The sequence below is a fragment of the Microchirus variegatus genome (assembly GCF_963457635.1).
Source record: "Microchirus variegatus genome assembly, chromosome: 9".
In the NCBI taxonomy this organism is placed as follows: domain Eukaryota; kingdom Metazoa; phylum Chordata; class Actinopteri; order Pleuronectiformes; family Soleidae; genus Microchirus; species Microchirus variegatus.
Genome location: NC_139810.1, coordinates 30,115,246 through 30,135,988, shown reverse-complemented (window position 1 = coordinate 30,135,988; position 20,743 = coordinate 30,115,246). Strand labels below are relative to the sequence as shown.

At 40.3% G+C, this 20,743-nt stretch overlaps 2 protein-coding genes across 2 annotated transcripts in view; one reads left to right on the top strand and one right to left on the bottom strand.

Moving 5' to 3' along the window:
- The window catches only part of LOC310931894 (acid-sensing ion channel 1-like), a gene marked incomplete at both ends in the record, with an annotated part of 72,375 nt that extends 59,647 nt beyond the window's left edge, over positions 1-12,728 (bottom strand). The window contains 2 exons of the mRNA XM_083895136.1: positions 375-570; positions 12,361-12,728. Coding sequence (XP_083751262.1) covers positions 375-570; positions 12,361-12,728 — 564 coding nt within the window. The remainder of the gene's footprint in view (positions 1-374; positions 571-12,360) is intronic.
- Positions 12,729-18,344: 5,616 nt separating this feature from the next.
- On the top strand, positions 18,345-20,733 carry spryd4 (SPRY domain containing 4; the record flags this gene model as incomplete). The annotated part of the gene is made up of 2 exons (XM_083895572.1): positions 18,345-18,600; positions 19,573-20,733. The coding sequence occupies 2 exons, from the start codon at positions 18,345-18,347 to the stop codon at positions 20,112-20,114; spliced, it is 798 nt and encodes a 265-aa protein (XP_083751698.1). The 3' UTR covers positions 20,115-20,733.
- Positions 20,734-20,743: the final 10 nt, after the last annotated feature.

Sequence of the window (20,743 nt, the reverse complement as noted above, 5' to 3'; positions counted from 1 at the left end):
TGACTATATTTTCTATTCATTTCGCAACTTTTGTTAATGAATAAACGTGTGAGTTTTAATGGAAAACACACAAAAATCGTATAGGTGACGGCAAACTTTTGAACGGTAGTGTATACCTGCGCGACAGGGTCCTGTAGTATCTCACTTCACCATCGGGTGGCGGTACAAGTCTGGACACAGGGAATAGGACACATTCCTACCAAGGCTACCACACGCACCTAACACGCTCTTTGAGCACGGTTCAAAAATCTGGGCATTTGGTGTCATGCACACCGTGTGTGGTGTGTGCTGTATGCGTAAGTATAGCAGGTAAAAAATATGATATTAAATGTCATCATAATTACTGTTTCACTGATGATCAAACATTCTCTTACCACAGTGAAGTCCTCCGCCCTGCACTCAGCGCCGTGGAAGTGGCAGGCGAGCAGCATATCCTTGATGTCGTGACCCGTGCGGTCGTAAAATTCCCGCATGTTGAACGGCCGCGGCTTGAAGTTGTGGAAGTCGGCTTTGACCTTCAGGCTCTCCAGGACACTCTCCTCCACCAGGTGAACGTCTCTGATCTCGTACCTGCACACACAAACAACAATGAACAATAAAGAAAACGTTATAATTAGGGGTCAAACACGGGATTTATTTAAAAGCTGAAGAATGTACCATTTTTGACTCATAGAAAGTGACGATGTCGTCACTTTCCATTTCCTGATGCCACCAACATGCGCGTGTCTTTTTTTGTTTACCCGCATAGTCGCAGAGAGAGCAGTGATACGTCACATTCTAGTCGAGGTCGGCCTCTGACTAGCGACTTCTCCAAAAGTGTTTGCTTGTTGTTAGCCTGTCATCTGTGGCTAGCGTTAGCCATGTGGCTAACTTTCGGCCAGTTGGCTTTTCATTTATTTATGATTATTTATTTACTGTTCTGAAATCTTCATCATAAAAAAACTGAAACTGAGAAGTGTAGACTTTGTTTTACAACTGAAAAACATTTTAAAAGTTCCGAAATAAGGTACCGTTTGCTACCGGTATGGAATTCCAGATATCGGTACCATTTCGGTTCAATTATGAACGGTACCCAACCCTAGTTATAATTTTCCAACTTTCCCCTGATTTTCCAACTCAGCCGGTGTGATGGAGACGTCTGGAGACGTTTTCAAGAAATTTCATTCAGTTCTTCTAGTTGCCGAGTTCCCTGGTGCTATGGCTAGCGCAAGTCAATGGTACACGCTAGCATGGCATTAGAAACACTCATACCGACTCCACAGTGCACCCGAGGCAAATCGATTGTAACGGCAGACTATTGATGTACATATCTGTGTTGATAGAATAATATTTGAAATAAAACCAACCTTGCAATTTGAAGGATTTATGTCTCAGCAGCAGCAGCAGCTCGTCATACTTCCTGTTAGGCTATGGCAGCGGCAGACTGATTTCGCTGCTGCTGAGAAAGTAGTCCCTCAAAAATTCATGCAATGCGAGTTAGTTTTGTTTCAAATATTGTTCTATCAACACAGATATGTACATCGATAGTCTGCCGTTACAATTAATTCGCCTTGGGTGCAGTTTGGAGTCGGTATGAGTGTTTCTAATGCCATGCTAGCTGGTACCATTGACTTGCGCTAGCCATAGCACCAGCGAACTCGGCAACTAGAAGAACTAAATGAAATTTCTTGAAATCTTCTCCAGACGTCTCCATCACACCAGCTGAGTTGGAAAATAGGTCTTATGTCCAAAATTCCGAACTATCCCTAAAATATTGTTTTTTTCACACTTGATGATTTTGTATCAGTACAGCTATTCATTATTATTGTTTTTATTATTATTATTTTTAAATAATAGAGTCCAGAATATTTTGCCTGCTAAGTGATGACACTAACGGAGTGTAACGCTTTATTGTGCAGTTTGTAATAAACGTCTCACCAAAGCCGTACAGGCCCATAAACCCAGTTGCCCGTTTAAATGCAGCAGCCTCAGGCTTCAGAGTCCTTCAGCTCCTGTCTGACTTAGCCCTGATTCACACTTACTATTAGAAAATAAAGGATGCGGCAAAGACACGACATCCAGAAAAATCCAAACAGTGATCTCAGCAGCAGGTCAAAGGTGTCCTTCAAACAGTCAAAGCCGTAAATAAATCCCCTCTATGCCGCATCCTTTTGTCTGCAGCGGGGAAAAGAATACAATCAGTGCTCCCTCTCAGGTTAAATGACTCCGCAATAAAAGCGGCTTTTTTTATTGGCTCTGGCTCTCGTTGGCAGCAATGATAACGTGACATGACACAGTGTAGATGCAGCTGACTCAGCGAAAGCACAACGCTTTATACGATGCACACTTTTCAAACAGTGAAGTGAAATTCAGCTCAGTATACAGTCAGTCAGTAAACTTCATTTTTCACTTATGCTAATGGGAAATGCGTCAATAGGCTTTTAAGTTGACTCGTGTGTGTTTTTAAAGCTCATATAAGCACTTGTTTCCACATAAAAGTGCTATTAGTGCAACTATGAGCTCATAGTAACATGTTTTAACAATTTTCAGAAAGTTTTCATGTTTCATCTCGCATTATCAACCCGTTTGACTTTATACACCCATCAGCCTTTTCTGTACTTAAAATGAACAATAATAAGATTATTTAAGAGCAGAGGAGTCAAACTGGTGGACCTCCAATCAATCAATCAATCAATCACAACGTAAATATAATGTTACAGTGAAAACAACCTCCTCTTCGACAGCGGCCAGTGAGGTCATAGATGGGATATAATACTAAATATATTTGCTGTATAATATATAATAGTAATACTAAGACATTTGGTTGCAATGATCTCATTATTAAATGCATTCAACACTAAATACGACATATTTAAGCTTGTTTGGTGTTTTACTTACAGTTACCAATGTCATCATTCACTTGATTTTAGATTTATGTAAAAACAAATTTATTTTGTATAACCCTTTAACACCTTAGGTCAAAAATGTCCGTCTGGACACATTTATTTTAACTTTTTTTTTTAACGTATTTTAACCATAAAAGGGTCAGAAAATCATCCTGTGACTCAGTGCTTTTGCCCATTTTCCAGAATAAATTTCAATATCTGGCAGTTATTTACAATTCACTGCATGTTGAAACAGTGTATTATATATATATATATATGTGTGTGTGTGCGCGTGTATATATATATAATGAAGAAAAACAAAAAGCTGTACTTAAAAAACAAAAAATACATATTATATCACATATTAAAAATGCGTCTCAATGTCCAAAATCAGACCAAAAAAATCGGAAACTCGGTATTCAGAAAAGATTCGCCGGCTTCCTGCAATGGCGAGAGTGAAATTATATTAATAACCCGTAATAACCACATGTTTCTTGACGTGCAACTTCTCAGCTTTCAGAAACAGCTGGAATTTTTCTGATAGCACAAACTGACGCGTAATTACAGTAATGCAAATGTGTGTGTTTGGGATATACGGTGTTCATTGGATAATTTGTTTTTTTATTGAGACATTTTCATCATTCCATTTCAAAACAAGCACTTTTACCTTGAAATTCTGTGAAATCAAATCTTTATTGCGATATTATGATGGAATATTGTTTTATAATATTGCCCACACCTCACTAAACAGCTGTTTTCCCCACTTTTTCCTCTCTACACTGACCCTGTCTTGACCTGTATAGACTGTCACTGGCCCACAGGTCATTTGAGTATCTAGATGTAAAGCTATACTAAACGTAGATAATGTGCCCTTCAGCCGAGTCACTAATGTCTGTTTGATTGCGGGCAGGAAGCCCACAGTCAATTTTTTTTGCCCGTTGCTGCAGCCAAACAAGATGCCATGAGAGCAGTGAGGGTGAAAATGAAGTTTCGGTTGAACAGTTCAACAACGAGCTGAAGCTAAGTGTGAAGCTCTGTGAGCAGAGGAGCTGCAGAGGAGCTGCGCAGTCACGTGACGCATCTCTGGAGGTTCTGGTTCTTTTCACAGCACAAGTGACCCCTTTTTATGTTGACAAAATGTTCACATTGTTAGTGTGAAAATATAAATTCACTGACTTAACAAGGTACACAGGACAGCTCATAAAGGTGCAGTAATGGCAGCCAGTGAGGAGTTCTGCTGCTGCGGTAGCTGAGTTTTTGTTATTCTCATTCTCTGACCTCTGGCATCAACAAGCTGTTTTCACACAGAGAACTGCTGCTCGCTGGATATTATTTACCCTCATCACACTGAAAACACTGGAAAATCTTGTCAGATCTTCAGATCCTGAAATACTCAGGTACAATGGCACATTGTACCATTGTACTTTTTCTCGAAGAAACCCTTTCTTCGAGAAAAAACATTTCTCGAAGAAAGGGTTTCTTAGAAGCAAACGGTTCCAGGTAGAACCTCAGCCCTTGTAGAAGAACCCTTTTGGAACCCTCATTTCTAAGAGATTAGATGTTTCAACGTAGTAATGGAAAAAAGCACCCTAAATGCTCAGGGTTCCTAAAACCCTTGATTTCCTGTGATTTTTGTGCTTTTGTGCCAATTTTTCCAGAATAGCTTTAAATATCTTGCAGTTATTTTTAGTTTACTGCATGTTAAAATAGTTGTACACCAGATATTGCATGTTAAATTTGAAGAGTATAAAACATATTTAAAACTAGAAAAGCACTCGGCGAGCACGGACCTCCGCCAAGGCAGCTCAGACCCCGTAAAATGACCGTAATAACCACACATTGGCTTCAATAGCACAAACCGTAGCATAATTGCAAAGTGTTAAAGGGTTAAGATTTACTCACTATAATACTTTATATTTAAGGTTATCTGGGGGGGGGGGGGGGGGGCAGGATAAATCCTGGACAACACCAGAAACAAGCAGTCATTCACACTCACATTCACACCTTTAGTCAATTTATAGTCTCAATATATTAAAGCGGAACTAGACCGGAAGTTCCTATTATCGCTGTTTTTTTTGGTGTGTATCTGCGTCATTACCTTGTTTATGAAGCCTGACGGTTCGAAACAAACAGTTCAGCCATTGCTGAGAACGTTGTGTTTATTGTAATCTCGGGGCTCAACGAGATCTCTGAAAATCCCGTAATAGTTACGTAAGCAGCGGTTCTCCTGAACAGCAGATCGTCCTCCTCCGGGCGGTAGTCCGGGCACATCCGGTTACGTACATTGAACCGCAGAAGAAGAATAACGTCTGTTGTGGAGGTGTTTCACGAGCAACAGTGTCTTCTGACTCTGGGTCTGACTCCGGTTTAAAGTCATAAAAGGGACTGCGGCGGGGAGTCGTGAAGAAGCTATTTTTAAACACTGTTAAAACAATGTTTTGATAATGAGGAGCAGTGCATCCGCCGTTCCAGAGGGGGGCGCTGCACTTCTGAGAACGGATGTGCTGGATAGTACTGGCCAATCACAAGACTCTGTCTCCTGGGGGTGAAAGTTCACTCTGAAACATCGCGGCTGAAAAACACTGTCAGAAAAGAGGATTTCTATCGGCTAGTTTACAGAAACTAGGAGGTTTTTGACCATAAAAACAAGTTAATGTATGTAAGTAGACCTCCATAACTAACATATATGTGCAACAGGACTAGGGATGCACCGATCCACCTTTTTTCACTTCCGATCCGATCCCGATATCTGACTTTAGATAGCTGCCGATACTATTCCGATATGGATGCTCTGTTTGCTTAAATATTATTATCATTGTTTTTGTCATCATTTTGATTATAAGCTGTAATAAACTCCTTTATACAGGCAAGTATGATATGTACGACTTTTACAACGTTTACAGCGACTTTACAGACCCCTGGCGACACACACACACACACACACACACACACACACACACACACATTGAGCGCATAGCAGCGCACACACAAACATAAACGGAGTCACAGACGAGCCGTGAATGTTCAATCTCCAAACACAACGCGATGCCGGTGTTTTAAATAAATAAATAGCGTCTCCGTGTTAATCATTGATTTCACCGGACATTTTGGCCGGCGATATTTTTTTCCGCCAGCTAAATTCACGTGACAACAGCCAAAAAACGGCATATATACCGGCTAACGTGAACCCTGGCTTGGAGGAGTGTGATTTTCATTGTATTTATGCCGCCGTCAGTACTGTTCTCCTCAGCGAGCAGGCGTTTTAAACGGTGACGGCTGGGATTACGTCGGCTCGGCTGCAGGTTGCGGAGCTGAACTTCCTGGTTAACTCCTGGTCAATCATGCTCGCCTGCTAGCTGGCTGTAAACTGTGGAATGGATTTCCTGAACGGAGTCGTGCATCATTACTCCTGTCTCATCGAGACACGCCTCGGTTCAGGAAACCCATTCCACTTTTTGCAGCCAGCTAACAGAGCATTCAGGGAATCACTTGAGGAGACATTTCAGCAGACACACACAGACGGATCTGAAAATTCCGATCCAACTGTACAGATTTCCGATCCGTCAATTATGTCTGTATCGGAACCCGATACCGATACTGGATCAGGACCACTCTATGTGACCTTTAAACCCCAACCGGGCATGTGTTTGGACTGTGGGAGGAAGCTGGAGAATGTGGAGGAAAGAAAACACACAGACAAAGAAAGATATTGGAACGAGGAAGTTAACATAACACCTGCTACAAATCAACACAACTGTGCAACTATATCAGGGGTTCTCAAAGTTTTGAAACCTGAGGGCCCATTTGTAATCATTTTAATGACCAGATTGCAGTACAGTTTACACTTATTGGTCTGTATCCAGTAATGTCCAATAAACATTTAAGAAGCTTAGAGGCTCATGGATTAAAACTATCAACTGTAATTCATTGCGGGCCACCAGAAATGTTTCTGCGGGCCGGCATTGAGTCGCGGGCCGCACTTTGAGAACCAATAAACTACATGCTCGCTTTATATAGAACTACAGTACATGGTATTTACCAATTTAGTTTGATTTGTTTTCTTTGTTGATGAATTAATTGCTAATTTTGTTGTGCCTGATTATTGGCGTTGTTTTTCTGAGATGTTGAAAATCAATAAATCTCAGATAACAGTGACACAATTTAATGTTCTGACCTTTTTGCGACTGCGTTTTTAATTAAACAAACAGTTAACTCCTCCTCGCGCTTCATCGTTATCCTCATTTTCCACTAATTATGCACATTCTTAACGATCGTCTTAGACACCACGTTATCGATAGCCCGTTGCTATATTTCTGTGGTATTTCATTTCGTCTATAACACACACACTGCTGTCTTTAGTCTTGGCTGAGAATAAAGGGCTGTGAGTGGAAGGGTCACAGTGTGTGTGTGTGTGTGTGTGTGTGTGTGTGTGTGTGTGTGTGTGTGTGTGTGTGTGTGTGTGTGTGTGTGTGTGTGTGTGTGCATTGGCGCTGCCACTACCAAATTTCCTTTTAGTTAATGGAGCTCACACAAACCCCAGCCGTGCAGCCTTGTATAATAGGAGAGCAGAATAGCTGTAAATGTGTCCGCTCGCTTCCCTCGCTGTGACCCCCCCATTGTGCTATTATTAAAAATGTCACCATTTTAATGGACTCACCAAAGAGCAGATTGCTTGTGTGTGTGTTTTTTTTTTGTCTGAAAGGCCTTTTACAAGTTTCTCATATGAGTGAGGCTACTGTTACAGGAATGTGGCATTTTTATTGATCTTTTTGTGTAACGTGTTTACATGCACGACATGAATAAGAATGAGACTAACTAAACTAAAACTACAGACAATCAAAGTTTTAGAGAACGAAAAATGAGTGTAAAGTTACACAAACGACAAATGAATCAGTCCATCCCGGACTAGTACTTAGATTTTGCTATCCGAGTACAAAAACAACATGTATTTATGCGAATCAATCTATAAATATCACAAAACCAGACAACACAAAATAAAGTAAAACATAAATTATAATCTGTACAATATATAAATAGAGTTTAATTCAATGTCATCCCATCACAAATATAGTTTGTTGTGTTTTTATTGTGAAATATCTCTTCTGTTTATGCCAAAAAACTGCTAAGAAAAAAAGTTTAGTAATATATTCTATCAATACTCGATACATGGTGCACGATACCAATAATATCACGATACAGCGATTATGTGATAATCAATATATCGCAGGACAATTACGTGGCGATACATCGCGATATCTATCTAAAAACGTTAACGTGAAAAGTTAAAAAAAGTTTCTCTATTTATTCACAACTTGGAGAACAAAGTGCATAAAACATACATGTATTGAACGTGGACTGAGCGTCTCTTAGCGTAGCTTTCTCCACCGTTCAGACATGAAGTAGAGACGCCTAGCGTGTGAAACTAGTCAGGGACTGTTTACTTTAGAGCGCCTTCATTTATTAATTAAAATATCAATATTTGCCTTGGTGTATTGACCGTCTTGTAAAAAGCGATACTTGAGCAAAAGTATCTTGGTTTTAGGGTGAGGGTTAGAAATGGGTTTAGGATAGGGCAGTGTTTCACAATTCTGGTCCTCAGGGCCCCCTGCACTGCATGTTTTAGATCATGGCTATTCAACTTAAGGCTCGAGGGCCAGATCCGGCACCTCAAGCAATTTGGACCGGCCCGCGACCCATTAACCCATAAACAATGAATGTATTATTAAAAAGCCCCAAAAATGTAGCGTTGCCTATTTCTGGCACTTTGCGACACTTTTTGGCAAATACTAGTACAGCTGTAATTGTACGCAGTCTATGTATATACTAGAATATTTTGCACTAAGAGCCAACTGTACCAATTGTACCTGAATATTATTGGTACTGTTACTTATATTTCTGCAAAAATAGCCTTTTGTGGCCATTGCACCTTAATGTTGTTGATATTGTTACCTCTAATTTTGTAAGAGCCACTTGTGACTGTTATACCCAAATGTTGGTGGTACTGTAACTGTTTATATAATGTTGTATCTATTTGTATCCGTTTACTGCAACACAGAATAGTATTACAGGGGTTGTAGGGCCACTGTCTGGACAGCCTTTCGAAAAGCTGGCCCTCCGGAAATTTTAGTTGAAAAGCCCTGTTTTAGATGCTGCCCTGCTCCAACACACCTGCTTGAATTGAGAAACACTGGGATAGGATGATATTTCCAGAATTTCAAAATAAAATGTTTTGTCTTGATATATAATTCATAATACAAACATACAGAAGTAACTCATAATAAGTTGATATTATGTGGCCGGCCACATGAAACCTTTTTTGAGCCACGGTACATTTTTTTCATTGAAGCACACCATCAAACAAAAATGTCTCTGTAGCCTATATTAACAATTTAGTCATTCTTATCAAAGTGTCTTGAATATTTATATCCATATTATTTGCAGATAATTAATTATTTGTTTTCAAAAAATGTTTTTAGACCAATTAGGTGAAATTGGATAATTTCCCACGGCACACCTGACGATCTCTCACGGCACACTGGTTGAAAAACACTGGGCTAGAGAATGCCTTATGTCTATGAGGTGTCCTTACTAGGATATAAAAACAAGTTTGTGTGTGAATGCTCAGATCTCCATTGATGTGAACCTCTGACGGGCTGTCAGTTAAAGAGATGGAGGACAGGACTCTGAGGCGCGCTGAGCAAAAAGCCTCCGGTGGTTTCTCTTTTATGTGGATATCTACGGCCAACGTGGACTCTAAATCTTTAATGCAGATCCCAGTCTGAGCACCAAAATTAGCCCCCTCTTCTTCCCTGTAACATCGGGGTGTGATGATCAGCGCTGGCCATCTGGGTTTGTTACATCAATACATTCACTGCTTTCCAGGGACATGTTCACAGGGAAGATTTGCCTCAAATTTGGAGGATGAAAAACAGAAGGAAGACTGGGTTTTTTTCTTTTCCTACTCATCTTCACTCTTGCGCTCCAAAGTAGGTCTAGTGCTCATTATCCGGCTTCTCTCGGCAAAAGGTAGCGAGGCGATGAAACAGCACACACTCGGCTATAATACCCCCAGCCAGAAATGAAAGTGCTTGTGGCATGAAATCCATTTAAGATTTCTCTCCACCCACTACTTCCACTGCTCAGAGCCACTGGTCTGGGTCGACGTCGCGTGGCATGATATTTTTTCGGCCGTACACATGCTGAATGAAGCGCCCGGGTCCTCCTCGATCCCGGCTCATATGTTGGGGATTTTATCTGGTAAAGTGCCTTCTTGGCAGGTTTTCGTCCACTACACAAACAGCGGGGAGCAAATGCCTCGCTTCAATTAAGTTCCCTCTCAATCAAACGAAAAAAAAACTCTCTTCGCTTGTGCCACAGCGGAGCCTGACCTAATCATGATGTCAGAGAAAATCTATGAACTAATTTTTAAACCTGAGTGAGGTCAGTTATTATTGATTTAATGTTTGGAAAATTCAATTTGGAGTGTTAAATGACCCTTTGCCCTCGCCAGAATGAAAAAAAAACCGCTGCACATTTTTCTTCTTCTGCTGAGAAATAAGTACGAGCGGGAGAAAAAGTGGAGCTTTGACACACGACCAGTATCTATTTGATGCTAAGGGAGAGTCAACATATGGATTTGGTGATGTATCATTGCTCTTCCTAATGCAATACTGTAATCAGCACACAGGGTTGTAATTAGGGCTGCAGCTATCGAATATTTTTGTAATCGAGTAGTCGACCAATTATTTTTTTAAATAAAAGTGTGGGATCATTTCACGCACAAATATATAAATATAAGTACACACAGAGAGACAGCTATCATTTTTAAGGACTCTACATCGACTTGTATTCATTTTCATTTGGACCCCTTTACCATAACCATGACCAGTTAAGCCTAAGCCTAACCTTAAAGGTGCATTATGTAATAAATCATAAAATCCTCCTAATATGTCACAGAGACTCAGAAATAATGTTCATATAACAAACTGAACTCACCAACAACAACAGTACAGACAAAATATCTGCATTAAAAACAATCTTTTGCAGACTGAAAATCATGATCATCATAAAAGACCTCGGTATTTTGAATTTGAATGTAGTAACCGTTTTTGGCCACAATCTTACATATGGCGCCTTTAACCTAACCACATTTTAAATCAGTCCTAAATTTAACCACTAGATTCTGCATCATTTGGACCAGGTTTTGGTCTCTATTAAGGACTACTGGTCAGTGTTTATGCCAGTCAAGGACCTAAAGGGGTGACACACACACACACACACACACACACACGTTTACCATGGTAACAGGGGACTGTCACTCTCCACCATCGACAGTGGACTCGTGTTTCTGGTAATTTTTAAATAATAAAAAAAGACTGTACATTTTTATTTCAAGGTCATTTATCACAATATTACTTCAAATGTGCTTTTTAATATATATATATATATATATGTATATATTTTTTTTTTCTTTTTAATTGTCAAGAAGAAACCTGAATCGCCCTCAGCGCCCTCTACCTGTCAAAGAGGGGACGTCCAAACATTCCAGTATTATAGTATGTGTGATATAAATATGGCTTCAATGCACATTTTGTCCAGCAGAGCGCACTCCAACAGAAGACTAACTGTCAAACTAGTCACATAATATAAAGCTTTCAATAAAACCTTGTCTATGTCTAAAATTCAAGCTGTAAATAAAATGCCTTAAAATCCTTAATATAAAAGTTAGCTACGATGTAGAGAAACAAGAGTAAATCCATGTCTACTTACATGTATAAGTGTTAGCAAATTTAGTGTTTTATATTGTTCACTGTCCTTGTTGATGTGTTTTATTGCTTTTATAGGGAATTTTTCATTTGTTCTACAGATATTTTTCATTTGGCTACTAAAAACTATTTCCTTGGCTTATAATAACATGTCCTACAAGGAAACTATGGCACATTACCACGTGTTTAAAGGGAATATACAGGGAAAAAAACACTGTGTTGATTAGGGATATTAACCCTTAGTGTAAGTTGCTGTGGGAATAATACACAACTCCTCATATGGACTTCCTGGGTGTGTTTATAGGTCACATACTCAGGCTTTACAAAATGCATGTTGTTTTTTTCGTCTTCTTCTGTGTAAAATTCTTTAGGAGTGATAAAGTATCAATAATTGTGCAGAAGTCACAAAACTAGACCGTTTTTTCTTCATAAAAGTGAAATTTGAACTGTGACGAATGTCTGAAAATCACAATTTCACTCTCATTTTAAAAATGTTGAGTACTTTTTTGCTTCGGTGTGTTTGTATAGTTGGTGAAATTATACTTTTTTTCTTTTTTTTTTACATATTGTCTAGATTGTGCTGAAAAAAGGATACAAGAGGCTCCATATGGCACATTCTTATAGCCTCTGTATACACTTTTAACATAATAATGGGAATAAAGCAGCATAAATGCTCTGTGTTGTAAGGATTAAGTTAATCCGAGAGAGAATGAGTGTGTTCTTTTTTTTACCTCTGGTTGAGCAGCGCGAGCAGCTCTCCCGCGTGGTACAGGTCGTTGCGCGTCACGCGGCTGAAGCGGAACGCGTTCAGGTTGCAGAAAGTGACGGCGGGGAACGTCATGATCGGGGCCGCGACCTCGTCCAGCTTGGTCACGTGCGGGTACTCCAGGTAGAAGTGGATGCGGTCCACGCACACGAACAGCAAGAAGGCGAGCGAGCCCAGGAAAAACACCACCCACAGGCAGCGTTTGACGCAGAAGCGCTCGTAGGTGAAGATGTGCGAGATTCCGTGCAGCGTCGACCTGTGCGCGAAAACTTCTAAAGGTGGAGGCTGCAGGTGCGAGTCCGGCGAGTCCTCGCTCTCCGCTTTAAGGTCCATTTTGAGGTCACTGCAGTGCAACAAAAAAAAACTGATTCACACACTCACTCACACACACACACAAAAAGCCCCAGAGTCGCTGCCGTGAGAAACTGCGCAGACGTTCATTCACCTGTGGCGCAAACTGTCATTATCCATCCGAGCAGGTGCGGTGTTAGGTTTGGTCGCCATCTGTCACGCGCGCGGAGCGAGAAAGAAACATTTTTAAAAAGTCCGACGCGAGAAAAAGTCACGCATTTTGCGTGTGTGTGTGCGTGTGTGTGTGTGTGTGTGCGGACTCCTCCATCCAAAAGACACGCATTACGCACGCGCTCATCAGCGCTGTTTTTCTCGCAGAAAGAGCTGTTTCATCAGCGCGAGAATCCGCAGGTCGCTTTCAAGTCCCTTAAATCCCGCATCATCACCATCATCCTCCGACAGAAGAAAACCCTCTGACACTTGAGCTCATTCATCAGGAGTTCTCGCTCCTCTGTGGCTCCTCCGCGCGCGCACGCACACGCGCACGCACGTCACTCTCCTCCTCTCCGTCTCACAGAGTCAAGTCAGACAGAGATGTTCTCTGATCAGGAGTCTGGACGCGTGTGTGGAACAGTCAGACGGTCGGTTTGTGTTGGTCGATGGTGAGTCGTGAGCCGAGTGTGTGTGTGTGTGTGTGTGTGTGTGTGTGTGTGTGTGTGTGTGTGTGTGCGTGTGTGTGTGTGTGTGTGTGTGTGTGTGTGTGCCACAGAGTAGAGAGAGTGGAGGTTTGTGTTCACCAGGGATTTACGTGTAGTTTCACCTCACACTGGAGAGAGAGAGAGATTTTATCTTCACTACCGTTTTTATGATGGTGGCTTTTTAAAGGTCCAGTGTGTAACATTAAGGAAATTTTATTGGCAGGAAGTGAATATAACTAATGCCCATAAGTATGTTTGTATATTTGTATAATGGCCTTAGAATAATGTAATGTAATAAGGCTCTTTATGGAGACTGACACCTTGGTACTGGTGTGAAAGAAAAGAGTTAAAACTTGTTTGTTTAGCCGTGTTTCCATCACGGTACAGTAACGGTAAAGCCCTCGTTCAGGCTTGTGTTTCGACTGAGAGCTGTCGCTTTACTTTGGTGGGCGAGGTGTGAGCTGTAACGTAACGTGACAATGTATCATCAAACATCCAGCTGCTCGTTTTTGTCCTGCTCAGTTTGTCTCAACAAGATGTCAAGCTTTTGCCGCTTTTCCACTACACAGGCAAGGCAGGCAACTGCTTGGGGCCCCGAGCTGATAGGGGGCCCCCGAGCTGATAGGGGGCCCCCGACACTCGGAGCCTGAGGGCTGTTTTTACTGAAATGTGCAGTAACAATTTGCAATGACATCTCAGTAGTTAACCTCCCTAAAGAGGCCCCACCTCACTTTAACCTGTGTGAAGTTATCGTTCTGCAAGTTAGAAAATGATGAGGATTATTTACAGTGTAATGCATATCTTTATTACTCAGTTTATATATGTTTATATATGTATATATGTTTTTTTCAGTTATTTACAGTATTTTATTGTTCTTCACATTTATATTTTCACATACTTTTTAATTACAAGGTTTTTCCATGTTATTTCATTCATATCGAAAAAAAATGAACATTTTTTCGTTGGTGTCAGATTATTTATATCATAATGGTGATGAACACTGGTTGGAAGGAAGGGCCCCCTGGGAATTTTTGCTTAGGGCCCCTACAGACTCTAGAATCGCCTCTGATAGTACCTCCTCAATGTGGGCGGAGTCATCAAAGCAACTGCTACACACAAACGAGTGACTTGTAAAGCAGTTGTTTTTCGGTGTAACTGAATCATTAGATCGGTTCATTAAAAAGATTTGGTCACAGAATTGTTCAGTATTTCCGGCTCGTCGCTTGCAACTCCTTTGTTAAATGTTGAGATTTTAGACATTTCCTTGCTAAACGTTGCAAATAAACGCATGTTTTTAGGATTTTTAAGTTCTTTTATCTGATCTACAGTTCGGTAGTTTGATTCATGTATCAGACGTCGCGCTCATGACTTTTCCAGAATCCAGAGTCGACACTCTGGCCTGACATTCTGTCTACGTCACACATAGTATTGGCTCTGCTCGCTTTGACCCTCATCAGAGCAGGTATCTAAAAAAATAGTACCACGTACTATCGCTAATGGAAAAGCATTAAAAAAAAAACCTGCCGAGACGTGCCGTGCTGGAACCGGGTAGTGGAAAAGTGCCATTTTTATGAGAATAGACTGCAGGCAATGAAAGAAAAAACAGTTGTGAGGTAAGTTTTTCTTTCGCACCAATCAGCTGACTGTTGTGGGTGGAGCCAGACTAGCTCCTGCCATACTGTACCATTTTTACTCTGTTACCCCAAGGTAAGGGTGCTGAAACTTGTTTGTGCTTGCTTGTGTATTGTTTTTAGTGACTCTGTCTGTCCGTCTGTTTGTATGTTTGTGCTTCCACACTTGCACTTACCTATATGACCAGCAGAGGCCGCCAGAGGCTTGTTTTGCGTGAATGGGGTGAAGTCTGAACCAAACCGAACCATTCCACCAGGTGGAAACACATCAGCAGCCTCACGCCAGAGCACTGTGGCGGCTTTACTATGCAAACAAAAGACGACATGAACGTGTGTCGTAAATAAACCAGTGACAAGAAAGAGAAAATGGCAGAGTTGGAGTCGTGAATGAGTCAAGGCCAACGTAGTTTCTATGTTTGATGCATTCTGCAGTCTCACCATTAGGTGTCACTATGTTTTTTACACACACTGCACCTTTGGATGTATGAATGTAACAATGATCATGATAATAAGTCAAAAAGCACTTAAGAGAGACAGTAAGACAAAGCAGCACGGACAGAAAATAAACAATTAAAAGTCAATAAGAGGAAACTCACCGTCTCTGCTTCTCCTGGTCTCGTCCAGCAGGTCATTCCACAGCCGAGGAGGTCAGAGGTTTTTAAAGGTTAGTCCAGTAACGATCTGTGCAAGAGACAAAAGATCTCAGTTTGCTGTTAGGTTTATATCGAGGTGAGGAGTTCATCCTTGTTTTCTGGAGCTCACTCTTACACGTCTTTAAAAAAAGTGATCATTAAAATTTCACAAAAATGTCTTCTCAAACGGATTCAGTGGCAGCCAGAGAAGTGTTTTTTAAAAAATGTCTTCCCCTCCATTTTGACCCAGCGATGGATGAGTCCGTCTGTATTATTCATGTTTTTGGTTTGCAAGAGGCGGAGACATAAGTGCATAACAGTCGTCTAATCTGGATGATGACGTGAATGAATGAATGAATGCGTGGATTATTGTTTGTGAATCACTGATTTGAAATTTATTAATTAGATTTTTTATATCGGATGGATAATAATGTACATAAAAATCAGCAAAAGCATTTTAGCCGAGTCATGTTTGGCCTTTTTATTTTCTTCTTTTTGGGGAGAACAATATTTGTGACGCAGTTGGAGAATTGTGTCTTTGAAATGACTCAGCAAAAATGTGTCGTTAACAGCTTTATACGTTCATAAATAGTCTAAAATGACTGTGACGGACTAATATCTGTATCTGTAGAGTTTGTGATATCAGTATTGGTATCGGACACACACAAAAAAGTGGTATTTTCCATTCGTATAGTTACAACCAAAGGAAAGACTTGATGCTGTAGATTGATATTTGGGTCTAAACAAACAACAGCAGAGAGAATATACAGCAAGAGATTAACCCTTCACTGACCATTGGCATCAATACCTCTCATTACCGTAACTCCTAGACCGTTTATGATGTCTAGAAAATTCAAAAACTACCAGGAACTCGAGGAAGCCGGGGAACCCAGAGAAAACCCACGCACACACGGGGAGAACATGCAAACTCCTTGCAGAAAGGCACTTGTTCCGAAGTAGTTCCAAACGGGGGCTCGATCCCAGGAACCCGGGTACACCAACCGCAGGCCCCAGGCAGAAACTTGAAAACTAAAAGTTCAGGACTTACAAAATGTGTTGTACATATGTAAAATGGTTCAAAGTTCAAATTGTAAATGTGAAATTGTTTGTTTATGTCATTTTAGAGCTCCTATTTTGTTATAAAGTTGAAAAACCCAAATTCGTTTTTTTTATCTTATAGTAAAAACTGTTATAATAACTGTTGGAATATTGAATAACGGACAGATATTGAAAGGTGAAGTTATCTTGGACAAAAGGGGACAGAAGCACTCACTCAACACTTCTATTCAACAGCCATAAAATCTAAATAAATCCAGATGGCTTGATTATAATTTTGGTCATAAAAGGGTTAAATCCAACACTTATGTTGTAATAGAAAAATAGAAGGTCAGAACTGAAGCAGGACAGGATCCTTTTTGTTCTTTAGTGCAACTCGACAATGTCTTTCAACTAAATATGAAACAAAGAGTTGTGAGACTAATTATAGAAGTCAATACTTTTATGATTTAAACAAGTCTTCTTCTTCTTCTTTTGTGTCATTAACATGAATGAACAAACTTCATTCAGGGAGTGGGCGAGGTCTACAACTCCCCCAAAAACCCTGGATTATAAATCTAACATTTCTATTTGTATGGGTGAGTGTGTGTGAACTACAGCTCTCTAGACTCCAGTCATTACTGGGCACAAGTAAAGAAAAAGAGAAGGAAAAAATTGATGATACTGTCTTGACTGTGTTTAGATTGGACCATGAATAAACAATGACATTTAGTCCCCAGCTGGATACTGGCATGAAAAATGGATCTGGCAGTGCAACGGGGGCCGAATCAAGCATTGTTAATATGACAAAATATTTATTACACTTCATAAAAGATTCATTACCCACCGTGAATACATCAACATAAGGTTAGAAAAAAACAAAACTTCCCTGTGTTGCCGTTGTACTCTGATCTCTCGCTTATGATTAATGCAGAAAAGTGAACAAACAAACTTAAGTAAACATTTCCTTAAGGTGTTAACGGTTTCATTTGCTTGGCTGTGTGATGCTTTGAAAATACATTAATATAATAATATGCATCTATAGCTTAATGGTACACAACATCAGTGATGAATCTTACCTGGTGCATGTGAACAGAAAGACAAGAGGACACACGTGGGAGACACATGTCCACCGTCACAGGTGCATCCAAAGTGGACAAAGTTCCACAAACCTGTTGGGTAAAACAATTAAAGTAAACAAATTATTGGTAATTATAAACAAAAATAATACCACTGAGTCACTTGGCCACTGAGTGTCTAGTTTGGTCCGTAGAGGGCCAGTTAAGTGTAAAAATAATAATAATTAAAAAAAAAAAAAAAAAATACAGCTAAATAATAATATTTAAGATCACATTTCACATAATTTTTACATAAAACGATTAATAATTCACAATACAAACATAAAGTGACCAAACTGTTAAATGTAGGATTATTTATTTTAAATTGTTTAAATCGTGGTTTTAGGTTTTGTTGGTGGACAATAAAGACATATTCTATTCATGATGCTAAATAAATATGTTAATAAAAAAAAAACATATGGAAATAACTAATTATAATAGAAAGTCATAAATAGCATTGTGTATATTCAGTAAATTGCATGTAAGTGATCAGAGTAACGCAGTTGACGCGGTGTGAGCGCTGTCCGTGGTGCTGATACGACACATGCGCTTCCTCTCCAGATCTGCAGGTGGCAGCAGAGAGCGCGCTGACACATACATGAGCAGCTGCAGCAGCAGAAGAGGAAACGTGAGCAGCAGCAGCAGCAGCGTCAGTGAAAACATGGCGGTGGTTCGCTGCGCCGCTGTCCGTCTCTGTCCTCTGGCAGGACGAACTGTCACCTTCGTGTCCGCCGCTCACAGCAGGCGGACCGTCAGCCTGTCAGCGAGGAGAGGCTACGTGTCCACCACACCGTGGAGCAGTGAGTTAGTGTTTTATATTAAAGTGAAGTAAATAAATAAATAATAAGCAAACACGGTGTTAGCTGTTAGCTTGTAGCCCAGAGGCCAGTGTCTGTCCAGGCGGAGTGTTTATAACCTTAACTCACACGGGTTAAACGGATTATAACTCCAGAAAAAACACCGTATTTACTCACTAATATGCAGCAATTTTGTCTGTAATACTTAAGACTTTGATATGATGCTTCTTTACACTTAAAACACTGTATGTCAGGGGGAATTTACTTTGTACAACAGTTTTCTGAACTTTGCAGCTTGACCAAAACATTACAAACACCTTCATAAATGATCGTTAAAACATGTATTTTTACCCTATTTGCAAATGTTTTTTACACTTAAAATGTAAAGTTTAATTTTTTGCAACTACGAACGTGTTAATAACATTAAAAGTTGCAAGAAAAACTCTTGATGGAAATTATTATATATTTTTTTATGTAAAGTAGATAAATCACAACTGTTTATTCAGCATCAGTCTAATAATATTTGATGACTTATAATAATAAACTTTAAGTCTTTATAAACGCTAATTTAGCAGCCAATAAAGAAAATACATACTAAACTGAAATAATAACAGATGTTCTTTTTTATATTTAATTGTTCAGTGCAGTAAAAATTTCTTAATATCTTGGATTTGTTTTTCTTCTATCTGAAGTCTTTTGTATTGTCTTTTTATTTCTTTAATTTAATATTCCTAAATTATTACATTCGAAGACTCACAGCAGCAAATTAGGCAGACATCTTAACTAACACCGAGTGTCATATTTAATGATTCTGAAACAACTGTGGGACACAAGTTTACACAGTTTGATGAGGGACCTATTTTTCTTCTTCTTTTTTTAAATGTGTAGAATATATGCAGTCATCATTTAAAAAAAATCAATTCTACTACTCATTAAATTACTATTTTTGCTGATTTTGTTGTTTTCCCCCTGTAGATCTGCAGTTCAGACTCGATGAGCGAACAGCCCACAGTAGCCTGGACCTCTTCAAGAAAGACACGGGCGTCATCTACCGCATCCTGGGTCTGGACCCCAGCAAGGTGCAAGACAACCCAGAGCGTTTCCGTGACTGGGCCGTCGTCTTGGGCGATGAGAAGATCGGCGGCGGGCGACACTACTGGGAGGTGACGGTCAGGAAGTCGCAAGAGTTTCGCTTCGGAGTGGCCGACGCAGCGATGTCCAGAGACGACTGTGTGGGCACCGACGCCTCCTCCTGGGTGTTCGGCTACGCTCAGCGCAAGTGGTTTGCCATGACCAGCAATAAGGTAGTTCCCGTGATGCTGGTGGGAAAGCCGGACCGCGTCGGCATCCTGCTCGACTGCGATGCGGGGCTCCTGGGGCTGGTGGACGTTGAGAATCCCAGGATCATTCACAGCATCAAAGCTAAATTCAACGCTCCTCTCTGCCCTGCGTTTGGACTTTGGGACGGGGAGCTGCTCACACACTCTGGTCTGGAGGAGCCTGCAGGCCTGAAGTGAGGCTACGATTGTGGGCTGCATTTGTTTCGCAGGGCTTCATCGATCACGGTGTCATTTTTGCAGGAAAACGCAAATTATCGTCCTTGGGAATGAGTCACGGAATTACCAGAAATAAGTGGTGGTCATGTTTCTGTGGGCAACAACGGACTCTAGGTAGTGTAGGTAACACTTTATAATAAGTGCACAGTATTAGCATTAGTTAAGCATTAATAAATATTGAATTCATCATTTATAATGCATGAATACTCATTAGTATGTAGTTTACAAACACAGTTGTAAATGTTTTACTCATGTGCTGAAGTGTTGGCATGTTCTGAGCGACTGCTGGACGCAGAGAGGTGAGAGAGCAGGTTAGTTGGAGGTGGATGCTGATTGGCTGCTTGAGTACAGCAGCTATTTGGACACTGTAAAACATTTAGAACTGTGTTTATAAATTACATACTAATGAGTATTCATGCGTTATAAGTGATGAATTCAATATTTATTAGTGCTAATGCTAACTAATGCTAAAATCTGAATGCAGTGGTGCTTTCTTACTTGACGGATGTTTTTCAGCCTCAGGCATTCAGAAGTTTTCATTTGTACCTCATATCTGATGTGAAGAGGGTGTGTGTTCTTTTGTCTTTTCT